Source organism: Gobius niger, assembly GCF_951799975.1.
Source record: "Gobius niger genome assembly, chromosome: 16".
NCBI classification, from domain to species: domain Eukaryota; kingdom Metazoa; phylum Chordata; class Actinopteri; order Gobiiformes; family Gobiidae; genus Gobius; species Gobius niger.
The window spans coordinates 27513044-27538220 of record NC_136867.1 but is presented as its reverse complement, the minus strand read 5'-3'; the positions used below and the strand labels follow the sequence as shown (position 1 = coordinate 27538220).

Sequence of the window (25177 nt, the reverse complement as noted above, 5' to 3'; positions counted from 1 at the left end):
GTCCTAATGTGTAGAATGAGCCCAGACCTGTTCACCACAACTGCCTCTAAAATCCTGCACTGTCACTCAAAAAGGTGTTACTTTGGGTCCAAAGTGCCGTCATGCACGAGCTTAATATAGAAGCTGCAGTTACACATAAAATCTGAGGTGGCAGTAGTGAGTATAAAATGGCCAACTTGCATCTAGCCCCTTTAAAGTAAAGTGGAGTCTGTAGGAGCGACTAAAATGGAGATGTTGTTTCCAGAATGGAATGAAAACCTCACTTGGAGAAAACGGACCAAAAGTTTTGTAATGTTTGCCCATGTGCTCTCCTGTCTTTAGCCGCTGCTGTCTCCCACAAAGGAAATGACCATATTTGGATTACAGCGTCATCTCGGTCACAGCCTTTCATGCTACACGTGGACACCAAACATGTCAGTATCTGAATGAATAAGCGTGGGAAACTAAAATAAAATAAATATTGTAAAGGGTAAGTTTTTTCCTTTTTTTACAAAATATCAATATTGACTGAAAAAAATCTATGTTTTCTCCTGCAGCGTCTTCGGGCCTTCATTTTAGCACCGACTTTTACGGCTAATGTCCCGAAATGTGTTTGAAAACTTTGTTAAACGGTCCGTACCTGACAGGGCGCTGAAGAACGTGGCGTCGTCGTCGTCCTCGTGCGAAGACGAGCCGCCCACGTCCACCGTGTGGTCCCACTCCAGGGGGATGGAGTCCACGCTCACCGGCGTCTCCCTCCCCGACAGGGGCGGGGCTAACGGGAGGGGCGGGGCTAACAGGTGCGGCCCCGCCTCCTCTCCGCTCGCCCTCTTCCTCCTCCTCCTCCTCTTAGTCTCGGTCCAGGACACCCCGCGGCTCAGCTCCGACGAGCCGTCCAAGTCCGAGTCAGACAAGTCGTCCAGGATCTGGAAGAGTTCGGACCAGACGGTGAGCAACGACAAAGCAGACCGTCTGTTTTTATTTTATTTTTTTATTTTTTTATTTACAGTACAATACAATCCTATGTGCTCTCCTATTACCCAAGGGCAACTCAATTAAAGACAGAATGATACATTCATTACCATCATTGCTCAAGTACATTTAAACATAAAACACTCTTGTTTATTTTGTAGGTCTAAGCCACACTAAGCACATGACTACTTAACATGCGGACACAAAACTTTAATGCTCCCTTTACAGCTGTTAGACCTGATTCTGCCAGGTACCAAGAATTCTCTGTAATAACTATGTTTTTAGCAGATGCTTCGTCAGTGAGCGAGAGCTGCTGTTAGCGGTAGCCCAGGTAGCCGCAGTTAGCATTAGCATGTGCGTTGCCATAAGCCTAATGTTATATATTTGTTCAGGGAAACTGCCATTGGGCCAGAGCAGATTGTTGAACAGGCCTGCTGTAACCTGTTGACCTATACCCTAGACCAGTGGTTCCCAACCTGGGGGGCTCCTGGGTTTGCAGGAGGGGCCCAGAGCTTTGCATGGTCAGAGGGTCAGGTCATAAATTATATTATTTGAGCAAAATAAATTGTAAGGTTGAGACTGAGTACTGAGACTGAGACTACCGGTTCATTAAAAACTCCAATTTCTGTTGATGTGTTTGAAATAAATAGTTATTAGCAATTATTTTCAGGTTTTGATACATTTGTAGGGCCACAGTTTTGGACTGGGGGGGGGCTTCAAAGAAAAAGGTTGGGAACCACAGCCCTAGACCTTGTTTCCCTGGATTTCCCTGTGATCTACGTGTCATGAACAAACTATTTCATAAAGCTATGCAACTGCTAGAGTTAGTAAAGCATAATGAGATACAGGAGTGTGTTTGAACAAAACATTATGCCATTAAATTGAGGTTGATCCACAATAGAAGCCTTATATTTTTGAATTGGTTGCAAGTTAAAGCATTCATTTTGACTGCCCTACTTTAGAGTTGTTGCTTTATTGTCTCTGAATAAACTTGTCTTGCCTTATCTGGGATTCACAGAACTGTTTGCAACTCTTAGTGGTACCTGTACCTGTTTGCTAATGTTCTCTTCCTAAAGAACTGACCACAGACTGAAGTGTAAATGATGATATCTTCATGTTATTGACCAGTCTGTGTCTGTTAAGTGACTGACCTGTCTCCTGTTGACCAGTCGGTGGTGGAACCTGGCCACTCGCCCGAACACCTCCTGACAGTACGAGTGCATCTCCTCCAGCTCGTCCTCGATCAGAGAGGCGTCTAACGGGGCGCTCTTCTGGATCAGGTTCTCCCCGAACACGATGAGCGCGTCGATCTTGTTGGTGTTCAGCATGATCTCCTGCTGGAAGCCCTGAACACAGCAACAAACATCTAAGTCATGTGATCATTGGTGAGAGCGTACATGAAGTTTAGATGCTCCTCACGTTGAGCTGCCTCATCTTGTCCTGGGCGTCGCTCTCGGAGAAGTGCTCCACGTTGGTGAGCTGCAGGTCCATCTCCGTCAGCCAAACCAGGATGGCCTCCCGCGAGCCCTCGAACTCCTCTCGCTGGGACGTGAAGTACTGAAGAACGACAAAGCAAATGTCTGATTTAATGCCAAAGAACACAAAATCTTATCATGACAGGATTTAAGTCACCTTTAAATGTATATTATTGTATTCCAACGTATTTCATGATATTCTCTAATGTTTCTTCTTCCACAAAGCACAAACCTGAATGTATGAGGCTCTGTCATACTGTCATGGAAAGTTTATATGTTTTTAGTATATGTTTAGTTTTTATTAGTCTGCAAAAACCCGCCCCCAAGATGGCCATTGTCCAATCATACCTCATTGCAAACCGTTGCTACCAGACATTTTCCAGAGTAGTGGAGCGTACAGTGTGTTTTCCCCCTTTCAGAGCCAAAAAAGTTGAAAACATCACCTGCTAACTTGTAAGCCAAGAGAAGTTTGCCATCGGTCTTGTCTTGCCACTAGAATATCTGCACATTTACTTTTTAAGAGCTGCAGGAACCTCGAATTGTTACAAATATGTTTCCTCCCTGAATCAATCCCAAAGCCGCGGGGGAGACAGAGCCACTGCAGCCTCTCTCTCCTCCTCCTTTTTAATATTTAAATATATTCCACTACTTCACATTATAACCCATTTTGTCTTGATCTGGAGGATATTTTGATATTTGGTGTTGCATCAAAAAGTAGTGATGGCCCAAAAACTTGGCGCTCCAGAGCTTGTATCGCTCTTCCTGAAGCAGATGTTCTGAAATACTGTGTCGGAGCCTCTTGCAGTAACATCTGGTTCATGTGGCCAGATTTTCTTATTCTTTACACAGTCCTGCTTTTGAACAGATACACAAGCAGGTGTGGAGCTGATCAGGCGAGGGAAACGTAAGGAGCCCCATCTACAGCAAATAGTGCCAAAATTATCTCTGACTGAATGAAGGAAAAAGATCATGCATTGATGTCCTGCCTTTAGCAGCAGGTGACTGAGGCCCCGCCCACTGGAGCTCCGCCCACAGACCCACGTTACACAGAAAATTACTCTTATTTATCGGCCTATGATTGATTTGATCATTCAAACATCAATATCAGGCTGCACATAATAAAACTGCCACCCAACTTCTCTTCCACATGATTGTGTTGGTGCTTCAGTCATGATTATGAGAAGTCACAATAATAAAGTTTGTCCACAAGAGGTCAGTGTTCAAAGAGAATGAAACGGCTCAGAGACTTCGAAGCGTACAACACCTTTTTGTTAGGAAAGCCTCAAAGTGTTACATAGCTTCACTTCATTTCAGTAACTTTTTGAAGTATTTCTTGGAGTCGTTTTGTCACACAGTACTTTTTACTTCCACAGCTCATGCTCAACTACTTCCTTCTGTCCCGACTCGATAACAGAAGGGCAGTGCAGCTTTCTGACCTTGAGTCTGCGGAGCACGGCGTGGACCCTCCTCTGCAGGACGTCCCAGCGCTGGTTCCCCTCCTGCACCATGAGCTTCAGCCTGGAGGCAGCGTCCGTGCGGTTCTCCCGGGCCAGGCGCCGGTACTGCTTATTCACCAGCTCCAACTGGGTCAGACGCTCGTGCACCTGCCGCTGAAACGCCTGGGGGTCACATCACGGACGGGGAAGTTAGTCACACGGATCACCAAAACCACAATAATAACGCTTTAGTCTTACAGCGGTACAACACTACGTACATTGTGATCCTCATTGAAGTCATTAAACTATGAAGGAACATGTGGGATTATGTAGGAAACAAAAAAGATGTGAAATAAATTCTTCAAAATGGCCGCCTTTTATTCTTTCCATTTTCTCAATGAGCTTCATAAGGTCCTTGTCCCTGAAGCTCAATGAGAAAATGTCCAAAGTGAAAAGCTATAATCGAAGCAAAAGGCGACTTTTTTAGTTTGAAACCAGTGTTTTCACAGATTACTTAAAGGCACACTGCATAACATTTTGGACTAAACCGTATATCAGTACAAAATGCCTTGCCTTCAATGACCAGCTCAACACAGAAAATACAATTTCTGCAGGGGGTAATCAAAAGAATGGATCTGAATGAGAACATAACCTGTTTAAATCACAAATTCTGCTGACTTTAGTCACATCTCCATGGAGACGAGCTGGAGACGTCCCCACTCTCGGTAAACTTACAGTCATGTCTTAGTCGAGCTGAGCCGCTCACAGCAAAGGCTCATGTTTGTTTGTACATTTATTAGGTATTTTTCAATGATGAAAATATCTGACACAAATAAATGCTTGTATTTCAACTTTAAAATTCTACGCGGTGTGGCTTTAAAAAATAAATCTGATTTAAGATTCCTGATTCCTTTCTACTTACTCAGTCATTCACTGATTACTTGAGTTTTAAAATAACTAAGTGAGATTACAAGTTGCTTTAATAGTTACATTAATCAGCTGCAGACAGAACCTCCCCTGCCTCAAAATGCAAATAATCCGGTTTTGCCCTCGCGTTATTGGAAGTGCATTTCATCAGTAACATCAATAATGCTGATAGATTCAGAATAGTGATGTATTTCCATCTCTCTCCTCCTCTATTGTTGTCTATCTTTATGTCGTGAGTTGGCTTCATGCTGAAAATGTGCAAACTAGTAACTCATAGTGATTTGGAAAAGTAACTTTAACTGATTACTGGTCTGGAAAAAGTAATGCGTTAAATTACTCGTTACTGAAAAGAAAATAGTGAGATTCAAGTAACTCATTACTAAGTAACTAATTACTGGCATCACTGTCCACCTCCTCCAGCTGTTCTGGGGGACCAGAGGCGACACCAGGCCAGCTCGGAGACGTAGTTGGCCAGGAGGTATCCGGAACAGATGCCCGAGCCACCTCAGCTGCTCCTTTCAACGTGAAGGAGCAGCGACTCTACTACTACTGTTTAAAAGATACTGTAGTTCCATTTGTGTTCATTCATGATTTAATCTTTAGTGAGAATCTACAATGTAAATAATCTTGTAGTAAGAGAAAAACAGTGTTTTCAAACTTTTGACCGGTACTGTGCATGGGTCATGTAACATTTTTAAGAGTTTTCAGCATTCAAAAGATACAATTTTATGTTTTGAATTCTTGTTTGTGGTAACAGCCTTCATTTTACATACAAAGGCAGGTATAATGGTTTTCCAGGTGCTCAGTCATTCACTCATGGTTCATGTCCTTGGTTGGAAAGATTGTTTCATGTGTATTATTTTATCATCATTATTTATCATGTGTGGATCAGTTAAGTTCTCAAATCCGCCTCTCATTTCTTTTCTTCTCAGTGATAGATTTCCAAACTCGATAATATCAAAATTCAAATCCCCTCATGTTCACATTAAGGACAACAAACCCATAAACCATGTTCCTTTGACTAGCATTTTGAATAGACTGTATCTACTGGACTAATCCCTGCCCCGGCTCCCACTGCTCCCAGTCTGGTCAGCGCTGGTCAGATCTGGGTCAGGTTTACAGTAGGTCAACGCCTCCATGTCTCAGATTAAACTAAAGCCTAATCTGTAACCCAGCAACAACACGGGATTCCATTACACTCCAGCTGCGAGATTACCCACCGAGCACAATTTTACACTTTTTATCTTGCTTTTCAGTCGACACATCTGTATTTTTAGTCACAATTTAGTGTCAAGCGTGCGTCTTAGGTTCATGAAGAAGCAGATTTACCTCAAACCTCTTGAGCTCCTCCTTGGCGGAGGTGTAGAGCACGTTCTCAGACTCAGGGTTGGCTGCGATGACTTCAGCCGATTTCAGCCAGTCGTCAAAACGCGAGTAATCTTCCAGGAACTTGCACCACAGTCTCCACGTCTCCTCGATCCTGCGACAAGAGGAGGAAAATGAAATATGTCAAGTCTTTTTTCAGTGACTCTACACCTCCTGTCTGTATAAACCCATCGGTGCCTCATGCGTCTCTTCCAGTGGACCAGGAGAGCACTTCTTGTCGATCCTCATGGCAGGGTGTTGACATTGCTGCGATACCACCCTCTAGCCACTAGGGGCAACTCCAGAAGCGTCGCTCTAACATCGAATCCTATGGAGACTTTACATTTGCCACTAACAGCTTAAAAGCCAGGCTACAGATTCCTCCTTGACAACTCTGAGGGGAGTAGGGATGGGCCAAGATCTTGTGCCACAAGATCTTGCTAGATTTAAAGCTGGCATACCTGATTTTTCCTGCACAAACTATGACATTTTTTTATTTGGTCCAAACTTGTTTCTAGCTCTCACTATCCCTCCTGAATGTCCAAATTGTTCAAACAAATTGTTGATATGCATGTTTCAAACCCAAAAAACGGTGAAGACCATGAAACAAGGTCAGCTTTAAGCAGTGTTTACAACATACTCTGTGGTGGTAGAAACAATTTACTCTAACTTAATTAAATTAATTTAATGTTGCTCTGCCTGATCCCGTCAGACTTTGGAAGCTCAGCGGGGAAGGGCCTGGTCGGTACTTGGATGGGAGACCGTTTGGTAACAAAAAGTCAGGTACCCCAGCTTTAGGTGATTGTCTGGAAGTCTAAATGTTTTACAAATTTTATAGCCTGTCAGGTCCAATCAGGAGGGAGGGGGAGGAGCTTGATCATTTACTTTTGCCAATTCTGTTCCTGCTCTCCTCATTTTGTGAACTAAGAAGGGCTTTCTGGTTAAAGAGGGAGGAGTTTCATTTCACTCTATCTCTCCTCACTTTGCAAACTTAAAAGCCACGAGATTTTTCAGAGTAGCTAATATTTCTGATTATTTCATTAATTTTAGTAGACTGCATCAAATGTACATGTACTTATTTTGTATATAATATATTGTTTTGCACTGAAATAAAATAAGCGCCCCCTGCCAGTCAGTGCCTGTATTGTCTCTCCATGGCCACAGCGCCCCCTGCCAGTCAGTGCCTGTACAGTCTCTCCATGGCCACAGCGCCCCCTGCCAGTCAGTGCCTGTATTGTCTCTCCATGGCCACAGCGCCCCCTGCCAGTCAGTGCCTGTATTGTCCCTCCATGGCCACAGCGCCCCCTGCCTGTCAGTGCCTGTATTGTTTTTCCATGGCCACAGCGCCCCCTGCCCGTCAGTGCCTGTATAGTCTCTCCATGGCCACAGCGCCCCCTGCCAGTCAGTGCCTGTATTGTCTCTCCACGGTCACAGCGCCCCCTGCCTGTCCGTGCCTGTACTCTCCATGGTCACAGCGCCCCCTGCCAGTCGTTGCCTGCATTGTCCCTCCATGGCCCCTCCCTGCAGGTGTACGCCCGTACCTCATGCGTCTCTCCATGGACATGGCGCAGATGTTCCTCCAGCGCCGGTCCAGGCTCACGGTGGTCTGTCGGAGCGAGTCGTTCTCAGAGTCGCTGCTGCAGGCGTCAGAGTCGTGGAGGAGCACGTCGCACAGCGTCAGGACGGACGCCACGCTGTCCGTGTGCTGCTCGATGTCCCGCTGCAGCTCCTGCGGGAAACCACATGGGAAATGAGAAACGTGTCGGTCTTGAAGAGCAGGAACTCAGGCTGCGTGGAGTTTGTATAGTTTATCTTCCACATGCATCGGTTTCTTTTGAGTGCTCTGGTTTCTGCTACCACCTACTACAACATGTACAACAGAATCCTTTCTAGGGCTGAGTACCATTACTTTCCCCCCTCGATAGTGGTACTTGGTTTATGATACAATACCTGAAAGATGCTTTATGATACGACACCTATACTTAAAAATTACATTTAGAAACAGAAAACAGAACAATAATGTTAATTTATTCCATAAAATACTATTTATTCGAGCTGAAGCAACCAAGTAACTTCCTTTAATGCTGTTCCTGGACACAACAGGCTGCAAAACTTTCTTTTTGACACCAATATAGTTCCTACACTTCATTTTCGATACCACACTGGTATAGTTTAACAGCGCCCAGCCTATAGTCCTCTCTGATGCTAGGACTTTCTATAGCTTAAACAGTCCAGTAAGTTGAAGGACTTCGTCCGAGCACACAACAACAATAGGAACTGCCATCCTTCTGGCTATAAGGCAACTGCTCCACCGTTTGACACAATAAACTGGATTATGACAGGTAAACTTGGGTCACTAGAGATCTGTTCAATTTCTGGTTTGCGCCTTTAGGAGAAACATCTCTAGACAGCTATGGAATTGGCCAATAGGAGGCGCTGTGGGGCTACGCTAAGTGCATATTGACACATTAGGCACATTTTTTCCTAAAACATACTTAACATAATTATATTTAGTTTTTGCTAAAGATTGAAGTTGTTAAAGGGACTATATGGAGTTTAAAAATGTTAAAATTAAATATTTTCCTCCCCCTTTATGTTCCAGCAATGTCCTAAGGTGTAGACTGACCAATTCGCCACAACTGCCTCTAAAATCCTGCACTGTCACTGAAAAAGTTATTACTTCGGGTCCGAATTGCCATCAAGCATGAGCTTAATATAGAAGGTGCAGTTACACGTATGACCTGAGGTGGCAGTAGTGAGCATAAAATGGCAAACTTGCATCTAGCCCCTTTTAAGTCAATGGGAAATGAGTCAAACTGCTCTGGAACTTTACCTTTATCTATGATGACCCTGCAACTGATGTTATCCATCTATCCATCCATCCATCCATTTTCTTCCGCTTTATCCGGGGCCGGGTCGCGGGGGCAGCAGTCTCAGCAGAGATGCCCAAACTTCCCGATCCACACACACTTCCTCCAGCTGTTCTGGGGGGACCCCGAGGCGACACCAGGCCAGCTCGGAGACATAGTCCCACCACCGTGTCCTGGGTCTTCCACGAGGCCTTGTCCCACTAGGACATGCCTGGAACACCTCCCGCGGGAGGCGACCAGGAGGCATCCGAAACAGATGCCCGAGCCACCTCAGCTGGCTCCTTTCGACGTGAAGGAGCAGCGACTCTACTCCGAGCTCCTCCCGGGTAGCTGAGCTCCTCACCCGATCTCGGAGGGTGCGCCCAGCCACCCTGCGAAGGAAACTCATTTCGGCCGCTTGTATTCGCGATCTTGTCCTTTCGGTCATGACCCAAATCTCATGACCATAGGTGAGGGTGGGAACGTAGATCGATCGGTAAATCGAGAGCTTTGCCCTCCGACTCAGCTCCCTCTTCACCACGACAGACCGATACAGCGACCGCATCACTGCTGACGCTGCACCGATCCGTCTGTCGATCTCACGCTCCATCCGTCCCTCACTCGTGAACAAGACCCCGAGATACTTGAACTCCTCCACTTGAGGTAAGGACTCCCCACCGACCTGGAGAGGGGAAGCCACCTTTTTCCGGTGGAGGACCATGGCCTCGGATTTGGAGGTGCTGATCCTCATCCCGGCCGCTACACACTCGGCTGCAAACCGCCCCAGTGCGTGCTGAAGGTCCTGGTCTGTTGAAGCCAACAGAACAACATCATCTGCAAACAGCAGAGATGAGACTCTGAGGCTCCCAAACCGGACACCCTCCGGCCCCTGGCTGCGCCGAGAAATTCTGTCCATAAAAGTAATGAACAGAACCGGTGACAAAGGGCAGCCCTGGCGGAGACCAACACGCACCGGGAACAGGTCTGACTTACTGCCGGCAATGCGAACCAAGCTCCTGCTGCGGTCATACAGGGAACGGACAGCCCTTAGCAGAGGGCCCCGGACCCCATACTCCCGGAGCACCCCCCACAGGGCACCACGAGGGACGCGGTCGAACGCTTTCTCCAAGTCCACAAAACACATGTGGACTGGTTGGGCGAACTCCCACGAACCCTCGAGCACCCGACGGAGGGTATAGAGCTGGTCCAGTGTGCCACGACCAGGACGAAAACCGCATTGTTCCTCCTGAATCCGAGGTTCAACTATCGGCCGGATCCTCCTCTCCAGCACCCTGGAGTAGACCTTACCGGGGAGGCTAAGGAGGGTGATTCCTCTGTAATTGGAACACACCCTCCGATCCCCCTTCTTAAAGAGAGGGACCACCACCCCGGTCTGCCAATCCAGGGGCACTGCCCCGACCGCCACGCGATGTTGCAGAGACGTGTCAGCCAAGACAGTCCTAAATAAGTCATATTCTCAATATATTCTCATAATGCACTTTAATGCAGCTCAAGAACTACTTCCTGATTCATGTTCAAGTTTTTTCACATCTCTGTAGATTTCAACAACTCATAATGCAATGCGATGTATATAACTAGCGTAAGATGCTTTCTAAAAGTTTCCGAACAAGAAATTGATTTTTTTTATTTTTTTTGATCGAAGCCTGGGCCAGGAAACAGGAAACAGCTGTTGCTAAGCCATCTTTGTTTTGCTAATCATAGTAGTGAGTCGCCACCAACAATGACACCAAACCTACGCCCCAAAGGTCAAAGGGCCTCACATCTTGGACGCTCTGGTATCATTTCAACACAACAAAGTCACATGGAAGCAAGCTTGGGTTTTTATCATCTTCTGTGCCAGACCAGACCAGCCTAACTTTTCAGCAGATTTCATGAGACAATTGCCGACAGAATCCAGACCCCTCGCCACTCTCCCCGTCTGCGGTGTGTTTTTGTCGGATCTCTCTCCTCCATCCTTCAGTCCGGTCTGAGAGGAGCCTCTTACAAACGCAGACACTAAAGACTTTTCTTCTTTAGATCTCCCCCCCTCATCTGTCTGCAGCTGTCTGTCACCCGTCTCCTTCTCCATCTCCCTCTTAAACCGCGGTGGTGTTTTTTTTTGCATTCTTCTCGTCTGAAAAGTGACAGGAGAGCCGTGTTTGAGCTGCAGATCGGAGCAGCCTGAACTTTAAGGAAAGACTTTTAAATGCTGCTTCTAATATTTGTAAAAGAGGACAGTAGGAAATTTGGCTTAAAATACCCAGGTCTCATTTTATACACTTCACATGGATAATAATCACTTTGTTCATCACAGGCAACGACACAAAATCAGTGCAGGACCGGCTTGTCTGGTCCAGTCGCTCTCAAAAGCTACATTTCTACAGAAGATCGTTCTGTCACATTTGGCTGTCCGTATTTATCAAGTCACATTTAAAGAATACCGTCATTTCTGGATCATAAACCACTACTTTTTTCACAGCCTTTGAACCTCGCGACTTATACAACGATGCGCCTAATTGATAGATTTTTATGGTCATACTGAATATTGCACAAAAACACTCGGCTATTTCCAATGAACTCGCGATAATGGCTCCAAATCCAAACATAAAGTTGTGGAGACGATGGAGACTCACACACGGTTCATTTCGGATGTTGCAAACCCTATCAGTGTTTTCCTCCACCTCTGTCCGCGGTGTTTACTGCACACCAGGGCGGAGACAGCAGGATGCCCTCCCGCGCTGTAGTAAGTAATTCTCTCACTGCTGAAATATTATTAAATGAATGGTGGGTTCAATTAATGAAAAGCCAGCCTCGAGCGATGCCCCACTGACCCAGCTCAGAGCAGCTTCAAACACCGGGAAACCGGGACCGTGTGCACCAGTGGCATAGATAAGGCATACGCAATATACAGAGCCTCTTGAAAGTATTCATACACCTTGAACTTTTGCACATTTTGTCATGTTTACAACCCTAAACATAAAGATTTTATTTTGATTTTTTTTACTGAACGTTCACACACAAGTAACAGACAACTGTGAAGTGAAAGTGAAATGATACATGATTCGGTTATTTTTCAAAAAATAGAAAACCGAAAAGTGGGGCTTGCATAAGTATTCATACAGCATGCATGAATACTTTGTGGAACCCCCTTTTGCTTCAATAACAGCAGCAAGTCTTGGGGTCTGACTCTACACGATTAGCACATGTAGAGACTGACATTTTAGCCCATTCCTCCAGCAGGTTATTTGTTATTCATTGTTTATTCAGGTTAGCTTAAACTACTAGTAAAACCACAGGTTTGTTGTCTCACTGCTGCAACTGCGTAATAGACTATACCTACTTTGTTTTTAGACTCTGAACCAATGAGAATAAAATAGGTCCATAGGGCTACGTATTTTTATTATTTCCTTTGACCGGCTTTGTGTCTGCATACCGCCCGCAAAGGTACCCCCTGGTGTGCACAAACAGGCCGAGGAGGGCGGCTCTAAACACGGCCACACTCCCGAGGAGGAGTCGCTGTGCGGGCAGCTCTTCAGTTTGACTGAATACACACGTTTAAAATACAACACACTTTTATAAAAGTAAATGTACCTTCAAATGTGCTTGGAACAGAGCAGACACCTGCGGCTGATAGACCAGTGCAGGCGATATGTGCAATTAGTTTTTTCTTTATAAACTTTGTTGGTTACGATAATTATAAATGTATGCACAGAAATGGAGAAGTGGGTCAGAAACATGGTGACCAATATCTGTAAACATTTAGGTCCGGAGTCTGCGACCTCAGAACCCCTTCAGGACATTTCTTGTGATTAATCTACCACAGGCTTTTATAACCGTGGTCATTGTAAAACCGCTTAATCCTGAAATCCCGAGTGGCCTGAAACGCAGCATGAGTTATTCAGACGGTAGCCCATCTGAAACCTACTTGCCCAGGCCCCGTGTCCCACTGGTGGCACTGGGGCTTCTTTATCCCGGTCTGGTGGTACTTTGTATGAACTGTTTGAGAACCTCTGCTCTATGCGGTTCACCGGATGAGGATCTGACTGGTGCAAAAACCGGCCTCCCTCCTCAGCCCTGCTCTCAGACTCCATTTCCTTTTAGACTCAATAGTAGAAAATGCCACTCTCTCTCCCCCTCTCTCTTTATTGTTGAGTAAATTCTCCTAATGGACTTCAGCGCCGCGGTCTGACAGCGAGCCCACCTACGACCAACTCCATCTCCACACTGGACTGTAAAACTTATATTTGGGACATGTTTTTTCTTAGCGACAGGGCGGCCGGGGAACAAAGGCGTTAAAAGCACATCTCCGTCTCACTGTGAGGGTTGGAAATATCCCTAAGACGGTCCCGTGGTGGTTCCTGCGCGGTTATTGTCAGAGAAATAAGCCAGAAGGCCTTTTGTGAAGCTTTTTGGTGTATTTTGGTGAGTGCATGCTAGTAAAATAAAAAAATAGTTTGAATTTAGCTTGTGTGTTTTCGAAAATATACTACAGAAAAGGCCACAAAAGCATTATGTGAAAAGTATATTTACTTTTGCCTAAAGATGAATTAAAACAAGAAAATGACAAGCCATCAAAAAATACTTTATAATGTCACACATTTACTTATCCGCGGGATAGAATAGCAATGTCCTACATCCAACCAACAGACTGTAGAATTGCCATTAAACCAGGTGAACAGGGAGAAAAAGGGGGAAAAAGAAGGGTTTGTTTTGCATAAAAATGTCCGAACTTGTCTATATTTTCTGCGATAAAACTTGAACAAAGTGTAGCGTCATAGTTAGGGATGGGCCGAGGTCTCGCGAGATCAAAATACCGCAAGATTTTCTTTTCACTCTTTTTTTTTTTCCACCCCATTTTTGTAGCTCTTTTGTTGAGTTTTCATCCTCGTTTTTGTTGCTATATGAACACTTTTTAGATTTGTAGATTCGTTTTTAGATTTGGGTAAAGCCAAACTGGAGAAGGTGGAGGTTGAGAGATTAACACGTCTTTGATCTCTGATTTGAGTAAAGTCCAGAAAGGGCCAGAGCTTCTATGCTGGAGGCCCGGATTTGGCCCCCGGGCCTGACGTTTATGTAAAGTAATCTTTTTTTTTTCTTTTTTTAGTGTGGGGAAGGCAGAACGTACAGCGTGCAGAATATCAACAAGGGATTTTACATTGGGACATTGGGAGGAAGAAAGAGGTCAGTCAGACTGGTCACCTGTGAATCTCCTGTGAGTCAGTGTCTGGCACAGACTGAGGCCAAGCTAAGGCAAATGATTCTGTGAATAAATATAAATCTAAATGTCCAGCTCCTTATTCTGAAATCAACTTTTAAGCTTTAAATAATACTTATCACAGTCATTATATTAGCCTTATTCAAATATAAAACCACATGCATGCACATATAGACTTTTTTTTTTATATTAGGAGCTAGAAATCACGGATTTGATAAAGAACAGAAACATTGGTAAAAACATTATCAATACCGATGCCTAGTTTGTTCCTGTTGCTACAAATAATACAATGTTTTTTATCATTGCAAATTATGTCAAAATCTCGTGGGATTTGTACCGTATCTCAGCCCACACCAAGTCATAGCAGTATGAATACTTTAAAACTATGGTTTATTTTGTCGACATATTGGGGCCAAAGATTTGTTCAGAGGGGGTTTTGGATCTCTTAAGTTTACGTCCAAGGCCGGATTTATGTGGGGGCTTACACGGGTTAAGCCCAGGGGCCCCGCAGGCTGAAGGGCCCATGGACATAAGGAGAAAAGGACAGCTCCCTCTCTATGCATCTTGCAGACTCCCTCACATGTACGGCTTAATCTGATGACTTTGTACTCAAGACTAAACCAGGACTAAACCAGGACTAAACCAGGTCTAAACCAGTTTTAAACAAGGTCTGAGCCTTTTTCTTTGAGTTGACACTGGTAAAAAAAATATGTACCTATATTGGTCTGTTAAAATGCATGAGAATGCACCAAATTGCACCAGTAAAATAAAAAAAACATCTGTGTAGGAGGACCCCCAGAGCCTCCTTTTAAATGAGTTCCCCCCCCCCCCCCCCCCAGTCTGGCAGTAGCAAAGGTTCTTCCGCGGTTCTTTCGTTAATTTATCCTGTCATTGTAGAGCGAGAGAAACCAGACAGACAAATAGTATATGGGGCCCTGAAAAAACTTTAGCCCTTAAATACGGCCCTGTTTACGTCTAATTATTGTTTCAAAATGGCCATATACTGATTGGATAAAGCGTGACATAGGATGCTTGTTTTTGTAAATGGATACTGGGACAGTGGAAGTCGACCAGCTCATTTCCAGAGAAACGCCCTGAGAGCACAGTCTGGTCTGGTCTGGTGGGACGTACCTGCTGCTCCTGGAGTTTGCAGTGGATTTCGTCGCTGTGACACACGCCGTACGCCACGGGCTTGGAGAGCTCCGCCTCCACCCGCGACAGCCACGTTCTCAGGTTACTCATGTTCTTATCGAGCTGCTGCACCGTCACCAGGGTCTCCTTCAGTTTACCCACCCTGAAAACACAGCACAAGGACTGGTCAGTGAACTGCCCATCTCATTTTGGTGACCAGCAACATTCAGTTCATTTTCCTTATGACAAACCATCTGTGTAATAAAGCTAAAGAGTGTTAGTAAAGCTAACAGCGCTAACATACAGCAGGTTCAAAAGTCCCAGGTTCTCTGTATGGTACAAAAGGTTTAAAGTCCTTGCATGGCCAGCCAAAGCTATGTGCTCATCCTTGAAGACACCTGAAACTTAAATCATTTTCGTACATTTGTATTATTTGTTTGAGGTGAAACAATGAAGAAACTTCCTTTAACTACAAAAGGGTGGAAAAAACACTTTCCAAGTATTTCCTATTTTTTCCTCCAATTTTTAACCAATGTTTCTACTTTTTAATTTTTTGTATTTGTTTTTTTATTTTCACCCCCTAATAATTCCTTTTTTTATTTTTTTATTTTTCTCTACAAAATTTAATTTGTTTTCTTGTTTATCCCAATTGTTTCCCCAATTTTCCCCAGGTTTTTTTTTCTCCAATTTTTTCCCAATTTTCTCCACTTTTTTCCACTTTTTCCCTCCCTTTTCTCTTCAATTTATGCTTCTTCTTATTTTCTGCTTTCAATACTTTTCCTTTCTTCTCTTTTTTTTTTTAACCCCCAAATTATTCCAATTTTTTTTTTCATTTTCTCAAAAACGTTTCCCAATTTTTTTCATTTTTATCCCACTTTTTTCCCAATTTTCTCCAGGTTTTTTCCCCCCACGTTTTCCCCCAATTTTTCCCCAATTTTTTCCACTTTTTTCCACTTTTTCCCTCCATTTTCTCTTCAATTTATGTTTCACTTTTTTTTGCTTTTACATTTTTGATGACCCGCAGCATTGAAAATTGAATATAAAGATTTGATATTTATTTTCTGCTTTCGATACTTTTATTTTCTCGATAACCAGCAGTAACCAAACCTTTTTTTCGACACCAGACTGGTATCGTTTACCCGGCCCTGCTCCTTAATGATCCCTCGGTCGGGTCTGATTGTAATACTTCAAATGCAACAAACAGTTTAAAAATCAACAAACAAATAAATAATCAATCGAAATTCACAAATTGAAACTCCAGTTGAAGATGGAAAATGAGTACTTTAATACTCCACTTACTCTTTGCGGCTTATAGCTAGCTTATCTTTTGCTCACCTTTTCTTTTTGTTTTCAGTATGATCATAAATGTAAGTTGTGTTAATGTCTCATCACTCTTAACCACAGTATGTATTTGCACCCCAGATTAACCCTTTATAAAGGGGACAGTAGAGTCTGGAAAAGTCGACCATTATCACCCCGTGACCTATATACAGACCACAGTAAAGACCATGCACAGGCTAAATGCACGGGTAATGCTTGGTTAAATACATGGATAAATGCAGAGGAGGGGACGGAGGCGAGGCACATTCCATCTCTGCTCCACTGACACACATTTACTCACTAATGTATAAAACCAGCGTGAACCAGGAATCTAGTTCATTAAACCGTTATGAGAAACGATCGGGCAATAAAACATGCACTTTTGCAGATCAGAACTACACATGACCTGAAAGAGCGATTCTCTGCACAATAAAACTCCAGGAGGACTTTAAACCTGTGAGCAAAAGCCACATGTTTCTCGCCAGGGATAATTTTGCATAACCCATTACACTATTTGTGTTTTAGTTGTTGAAATATAGAAGAGAAGAGGTGTTCGATCCAGTTAACAAGTCTGCTAGTTAGCCTGCTCAATGTATTTTTCCTATAGCCGTTAGCATTAACCACCAAACAACACAAATTGTGAACTTTCCAGATGTTTTCAGCTGTTGTCAACCCATTGTCCACATTAAGGGGAGGTCAAAGCCTAGTTAGAAATCACTAATGAATGTACGGACCTTTTGCGATTTTACTTTAGATACAAATTAGCGTCTTAAAGTGTCCTCTGAGCTAAATGCTAACTCAAACTCAGTCACGTTTTGGAGTATTGTGGGTTGGATACACATCAAATAGCTACTAAACACCATCTTCAAATATGTTAATGATAAAGAAACCACAGAAATCATATAAATGCAAATCTCCATGCATTAGTATGGGCCTTATTCATTTGTATGGGGACAGAACATTCAATTTAAATCGGGTCCAGGATTCAATGGCAAACAAAATGTGAAAAAAAAAAAATTATAGGAATGGGCTCAGAGCGAAAGACAGTTCTGCGATTTCTATGGTTTTAGTCTTTTGACAAAATGAAGTTCGGTTTTAGTCGAGATTTAGTCAAACAATTCTTTCCGTTTCAGTCGTGTTATTTCATGTACATTTTGTCGTCTAAATCATACATTGCTTTAGTCAACTTTACATTTATTTAATATAATCAGGTCATCAGGGATACAGTTTTAAAATGGTGAGTATTGGCCCCTGTAAAAGCCCCTCTCACCTGTGGTGTTCCCCAGGGATCTGTTCTAGGCCCGACTTTGTTCTCGCTCTATATGCAGCCACTGGGCTTTTTTTACATTTACATTTACATAATCATATTTAATCAAGTTCCACTGTGTCATGAAGTCTCTCCCACATGAACACACACAGAACTGTACTTTTGGCAGTGAATTTAAATGATATGAGACTCTTTCAGATTGTGTCATTGGACCTTTTGATGTTTATAGTCCCTTCTTTACATTTTTATTTAGCTCTTATTCAGTTGCACATCCAGAGCAAACCATTTCCCCACTAACTGCTGGCCATAAAGTGCAGTTGTGCGTTGATAACAGAAGGACTTTGGCCGCGTTTCCCACGAGGGTGTGGAGTTTTCAGACATTATTACCTCGAGCTGTCGGCCTCTGGGTTTGTAAAGGCTCTTTGTTTACATTTGACTTCAGCGTCGTCAAACAGCACTCGCCCAGTTTCCTGTCACAGAGCTCACAAGAGCGTCCACAAACCGGCATTTCCACTCAGCGCTCGTCTTCACACAGGCAACCGGCAAAGACTGTGTGTCATGAACCCACTTAATTATTAAAGCAACACTAAATACCACTGTAAACGGAATGTGCGTTGATGGAAACGTTCCTCCTCATTTGTAAACGGTCTCAGAATAGATCATAACACACATTGTAAAGTAATTTATTAAATGCTTTCCGTGGGGAACTAAAAAGTATTCAGCTAAGTCGTTGCAGTCTGCCAAAATGAAGGCCTTAAACGTGATAGGCCTTGAAATAAAAATGACATTGCTTTTATTAGTCTTGCTTCAAAAGTTTGTCGACAATATAAAAAATATGGCTGTCAAAGGTTTAATACAACCTTCATCCACATTTCCAACACTTCAACCCTAAATGAATTTGTTGAAATACTTTTTCTTTTTATTATGAAACTGACTTTTGACTTTTCATCGACTAAAACTAAAACTGGACTAAATCTATGGCAAATAGAAATAAGTCAAATGTGACTAAGACTAAAAAGCATTTTTGTCTGAATGACTAAGAGGGCTGCCAAAAACAACACATGGCCAAAATCCCATTCAGCCTCTGTTTTGGCTGAAACACAACTTTTTGCTCAAAAAATGCATGCAATTCCTTCTGAATATCAATATTTCCTCTCATTCCTCCCCTTGCTGACCTTAAGAAAGAAAATATGCAGGGTTTGTTTTGCATTGGCCATAAAAGTATAGAATATATGGGCCTTAAAATTGCATTAAAAAACAATAAATTTGACTTGCTGCTTTACAAACCCTAAATTAGTCACAAGAAACAAAACTTCACATTGAATTGCAGTATTTCCTCATCAGACCAATATCTGTAAAACCTGACTTGGTTATAAATAAGTACATTCAGAAATATTGGATGGTAACAGGCTGCACAGACCCATACTGCTGCTGCTGCTGCTCTGCTTGAATCAAAACACACACAAACGCCGCGGCTAAAGCTAGCCCCATCCGCACAAACCCAGCCCTCCCTCCCTTCTCCAAACCCCCCTTACCCCCCTGGACTCCCCTGAATGTCCCGAGTAAAGGACCAGGACAGGGGGGGTTGTACCCAAGCCGGAGACACTCACGCCGGGCTAACGCTGCAGGTCCTGGAGGAGCAGGTGGTGATGTGGAAGATGCTCCATGATGGTGACGGGTCGTTGGCTGTAAGCCCCGCCCCCTCTCTCGTGTGTGTGACGTAGTGGATTAGAGCGAGGACGGGACCACGCGGGACTGAGATTTTGATCAGTCTAATCAGAATTAAGAAATACTAACAATTAAGGTGAGGCACTGCAGGGGAATCGGGAAAATAATAATAACTTAGAGATACCCATTTCAAACTTTTACTGTAGAATATTGACATAAATATGTGGAAAAATAGGTTGTTTATTTGTCATTTTATGGTTTCATATAAACATTTGACAATTTCAGCAACAAAAGAAGCTGAAAAAGTGGGGGAAAAAATCAATAATGCTAATTTTGCCTTGTTTTTTGCCGTTTGAATCTCAATAACTGAGGCATGAATTGAATCCATCTGGAAATACAAGCCTAGAAAGTTTGGAGTCTATTGGAGAATAAAGTGGACATATTGTTGCATGAGTGTATAGAAATTGTGAGAAAATGACCTGTATTAAAGCCCGTTTGCCTGATTTTCCTTTTCTTTTTGTAAAGGAGGAGGAAGCCACTAAATTCAAATGTTAGTTGTGTCCAAACTGATATTTGCAGCATCCAAATTAAAGATTTAAGCACTTTTCACAACTTACAGGGTCACTTTTCAGGTTCACTTTCACAGAGAGGTTAGAAAAATAGCCTGAAGGTTTATGAAATTGATACAAATTATTGTGTATAGACTAAAAGGAGAACAAAACCAATTTTGTTCCATTTCTAGATTAATTATGCCAAAAGGCTCCAGTAAACGTGTCAAATTAATATCTCAAAATTATTTTATTTTCCCTTTTCACCTGCAGAGTCTCGCCTTAAAGCATAAATCCCAATATTACCCACAAACCTCATGTCTCCTGTCTGCTTTTCCTTTGAATTCACACACGGCTCATAGTAATCATTAACCTAACTTAACCTCATAAAGTCTCCGCCGTCTTAAAGATCGCACGTGTGTTTATGACCCAGGGTCATTTTCATCCTCAGCAGGAAGCGGCGCCATCTGCCTCTGTCCTCTGCCTCTAAACCCACTTCAGACAAGTTTAAATTTACTGCTTTGCAAAAACAGTGGCTCCAGAGCAAACGGCAGGTGAGACGTCGACGCCGAGGCTAAAACAAAGACGTGTGAAGCCATAAAACTAATCTGACATTTGGTTAAGTGTTGGCTCAGGGCTAATTCAAACACGGGACAGTATTGTTTCTAATGGGAGCAGATGATAGAACAAAAACGGCCATAATGTAAGTGGCTTATTGTAATTTGCTTATACAAATTCATTAATTCAGGTTGTCCCGGGGGCTGCTATACATGTACCTTTGCCTCCTAATGTGGAGCGAGTTGCACAAATGCCATCTCAATCTCTGCGCTCTATGTTGCAGAAGGATGAATTATAAACGCTTGAGTATCAATAAAAACAGCTTCTGCATGTGCAAAAGTTAGAGCATGAAAACATCAGAAAGTCTTTGCATTACAAGCTTGACTCACAAGTTTGACAAATTACTAGACATTCTCACATGCGCGTTATTAAAGCCTGCAGGAATGATAATGTCTATTTTGGGGACGAAAAGGCCTGTAAAACAGAAGATTATTGTTTTGGAGCAGAAGGACATGTGTGTCTGTGGGGAAATTAGGAGGTTTGTGAACTTTAAACTCAGCCTGAGGAGACGTTTCTGAGGTCGAAATAGTTTCCACAATCAAGTCACACCTGCAGCAAAGAGGAGGCTTCACAAGAGGCGCCAAGGAAACAAAAAAAGGGCAAACGAGGAGGTATACGGGCAAGACTCACAGCTGAGCCATGCAATTCTTCTATCCCTACAATTGTTCTGGCTAATGAACGTTCACTGGAGGATAAGACGGATTATATTCATCTGCTACGCTATTCCCAGAAGATGGTGAAGGACTGTGGGAGCTGTGCAGGAGGAACAGGAAAGAGGAGGAGCTGACCAGTGCAGGACACCACGCTCTGAAACAGGGACAAACCCTGGAGGCGCTGCACCATTTCAGAGGAGACTGAAGGTAGTTTCCCCGACCCCCAAAAAACATGCTGCTCAGGTTGACCCACAGCAACTGATCCAACACCTGGACGCAATTTCAACATAATGACAATTGCTGGGTTTCAAGTCACGTCACAGCATTCTGAAGGCCTATATTATTATGTCGAGGTAAAATGATTTTGTTTTTGAGGACAATTTTGGTCTGGTACAGAGAGATCATGGACCCAGTGACTGATATTAGTTAATTTATTATTTCTGTAATTCCTAAATTTCCTTTTTAGATACGACTTGTGAAAGTGTAATGCTGTTAATAGGAAAAACTCATTCACACACATTCTAGAACAGGGGTGGGCAAGTTAGCATCATGGAGGGCCGATTTTCATCATAGCCAAAACACCAAGGGCCGAACCTCACTATTGTAGCTTTAAGTTAAGAACCATTTTCCGCAAATGCCAATGTTTTACATCAGTGGTTCTAAGGTGGATCCACCATTACCTTAATGACAAGCTGCAACCCTGTAACTTGCCATATATCTTATAAAATATTGTATTTATCACACGTTTTTATTGAACAAGCCGTAGATTTGCTGTTAAGACTGAAATTATGATCAAAACAACCCAATAATACTAACTTTAACAGACTCCAGTGTGTTTCCGTGTAGTTTCAGATGGAAAATATTGAAAAAAAAGTACCCTATATGTTCGCGATCCCACTTTTGAGTCCTGACCCACCAGTTGAGAATCACTGTTTTATATATGACCAAGTGGGATGTAGGTATTTGATCCCTTATTTGCATAATAATATTCTCAAAATCTTCTTGGGGGCCAGAGGTTCTGTGCAGGAGGGCCTGACGTTGCCTACCCCTGTTCTAGAACCTGCAACCCGGCAATAAAGCACTGACTTACTTAAAAATGGATTGGATTAACTGAAAACAAATGCTTTCTTGGTGTTTACAGCTTCATAAGTGAAAGAAACAAGCCTCCGGGAGTAATATTTCTCTCCCCTTTGTGAGTGAAAGTGAGGGGCACTGGGAGTTTAGGGTGTGGGGGGGGGACGAGAGCGAGAGGAAGAGACAAGCATCTGCTCCATCTGCGTCTGCACCCACACAAAGAGCAGTGATTTTAGCCGGAGCCGACACAATGGGCTCGTGCCGGGGCAGCTGTGCAGCGCCCTCTGAGCGGGACAAGACGGAGTCAACCAGCACGAGCCGGGACCCAGGCCCGAGTCCGGATCATCCCGTGAAGGCGTTCCTTATCTTTTTCTTAACTACCATTCCAAACAGGATTATTTCCCTGATTCAGCTCCTTGGTTTTCGAAGTCTCGTTGACCGTGTCCATGTCAGGAACCCAGGCCTGAGTAAAGGCTGAGAGGGGAGGACGGAGGCCGCGGAGGGTCAAAAGGCACATCGGAAAAACAAACCAGAGGGGCTAAAGTCAACTGGTGAGCTCAGAGAGAGGAAGTGAGCCAACGATAACAGTGAGCAACCAGGAACTCATGCAGCGACTGTCAGAGTCTGTTAGAGCTGATGTTTGGGAGACGGATCTGTCTGATATGAGTCTTCGTTTCCCAAAAGTCACACGGAGTTTAGCATCAACGACGTCACAACAATCTAAACACAGTGAAGATTTTGTCTTTGTATCTGGTTATTTCCTTTGTCAATTGCTCTTGTCCCATTGGCACACTGCAAAAAGTAATTTACTAGATTAGTTTAGATGTCTCAATTTGAGCATAATAATCAAATGTTTTATTGTTTTGACTAGTTAAGATGTAGTTGGGCATTTGACCTAGATTATTTCACTTGTTCTGAGAGGTTTCTGACTCATTTCAATTCATTTTGCCTTTATTTCAAGTAAGTTTCTTTGCCAATGGGGTAAGAAAAATGATCTTGTCCCATTGGCAGTTTTACTTTCTTATTTCAAGCGAGATTTACCATAGAACCAGTCTGAAATGTCATCAAACTAGCAAAATAATCTTGGTCAGATCAGGAAAAAGGGTCTAAATGAGTGAAAACCACTCAAAACAACATATATTTCCTCAATTCAAGTCTTTTAAGCTAATGCTTGATATTTACTTTTTGTAGTGCAGTTTTAATTCCTTATTTCAAGCGAGATGACCTCAGTCTGAAATGTCCTCAAACAAGCAAAGTATTCAAGGTCACAGGAGACACACTGTCGTTGGGTCTTTGGGCAAGACACTTCACCCTCCTTGCCTCCAGTGTCTGCGTATATTGGTGCATGAAATAGAGAGTGAATGGGTGACTGGTTCCTTGATGTTGAGGCTTTGAGTGCCTAAAGCTGGTAGAAAGGTGATATAGTATATATATATAAAAGTCATTAAAACCAAAGCTTGATAGTATTCAGTTCTTGTAGTTTATGTCTGTCATTACTGGGAGAATCTACATGAAACAAAAAGTGTCTCAAAGTTCATTGTCTTCTCTGTCAATGCATAGAAAATCCAGTTATAATTATTCTGTCCAAGTGTGTCCAAAAGTGGTGACAATATTCAATGGTAAATGAACTCAACTTATACAGCGCTTTTCTACCTTTATCAAACCCAAAGCGCTTTACAGTAAAGAACCAGTCACCCATTCACATTCTCATTCATACACCAATGTACGCAGACACTGGAGGCAAGGAGGGTCAAAAACACGTGATGTTCGCCAACAGGAAGGCCTTTCTGCCATAAGAATAATACAGCGGGTTTGTGAAATCAGTCAATACCAAATAACTACCATCTGGTGTGTTGTAAACCAGGTGATGATTGGTAGGTGCTATTCACACTGTGTTCCTGACAACTTGGATTTAGATCACAATGCTCAAATGATTGTTATAAGGAAGCCTAGTAAGTACATAGAACAAGATACTGAGAGTGCTTAAAAGGGGTGGGACTAAATAAGTGTTTACTTCCCCCCAGTCCTTTTCGGACAGCCTAATCTAAAATGTGCAAACGGTAAAACAAAATTGTGTGCCCTAAACTGTGTATGAGCTGCACATTTGATATTGAGCCCACAACAGCCTCAATCATGGCAGGTTGTATTTTGAGTTTGTGTTTTTATGTGTTTTTCTTACAATAACTACATTTCTCCCATAGAGCTGTATAGGCCCATGCCCTCATCCTGGGATTATGACCATCAAGAAAAGTCACCAATACTGTATTTGGTTGAACCGCCTTTAGCTTTGATTACAGGTTTGGTGTTGTTTCTGTAAGCTTCTGCATTGTCAAAAGATCCCAAAGATTCTCAATGTGGTTAGGTTCTGGATTCTGTGGCGGCCGATCCATCTGAACCACTGTTTATGGATGTTCAGGTAGAGTTTTTGAGTAAGTATTCTCAAATACATGGACTCTGCGCTCTTTGGAAAGCAAAATGTGCACCTCTTTTCATCCTTATTCACGCCTTTGATAAAGAAAACACTCGAGTCGACCCCATGCAGTAGTTCTCGTGGAAACGGCGCCGCATCTTCCCTCGTCTCTCGACAAAGTGCACGTGTCGTCCGCTCCTAATCAGCTTGTTTCTGTCCTTGTTTGTGATTGGCTGAGAGCGCAGACCGGAGCTGGTTTCGGTGTCTGTG

The 25177-nt window shown here is 43.2% G+C and overlaps 1 protein-coding gene across 1 annotated transcript in view; it reads right to left on the bottom strand.

Annotated features, from left to right (window-relative positions):
* Positions 1 to 25177, bottom strand: part of LOC306975705 (nesprin-2-like) — a 55814-nt gene that overhangs the window by 8015 nt on the left and 22622 nt on the right. Inside the window, exons 8-14 of the mRNA XM_079573374.1 lie at positions 15350 to 15512; positions 7696 to 7883; positions 6119 to 6269; positions 3863 to 4045; positions 2371 to 2508; positions 2103 to 2297; positions 620 to 905 (exon numbers count right to left, since the gene is read on the bottom strand). Of these exons, the coding sequence (XP_079429500.1) occupies positions 620 to 905; positions 2103 to 2297; positions 2371 to 2508; positions 3863 to 4045; positions 6119 to 6269; positions 7696 to 7883; positions 15350 to 15512 (1304 nt within the window). The remainder of the gene's footprint in view (positions 1 to 619; positions 906 to 2102; positions 2298 to 2370; positions 2509 to 3862; positions 4046 to 6118; positions 6270 to 7695; positions 7884 to 15349; positions 15513 to 25177) is intronic.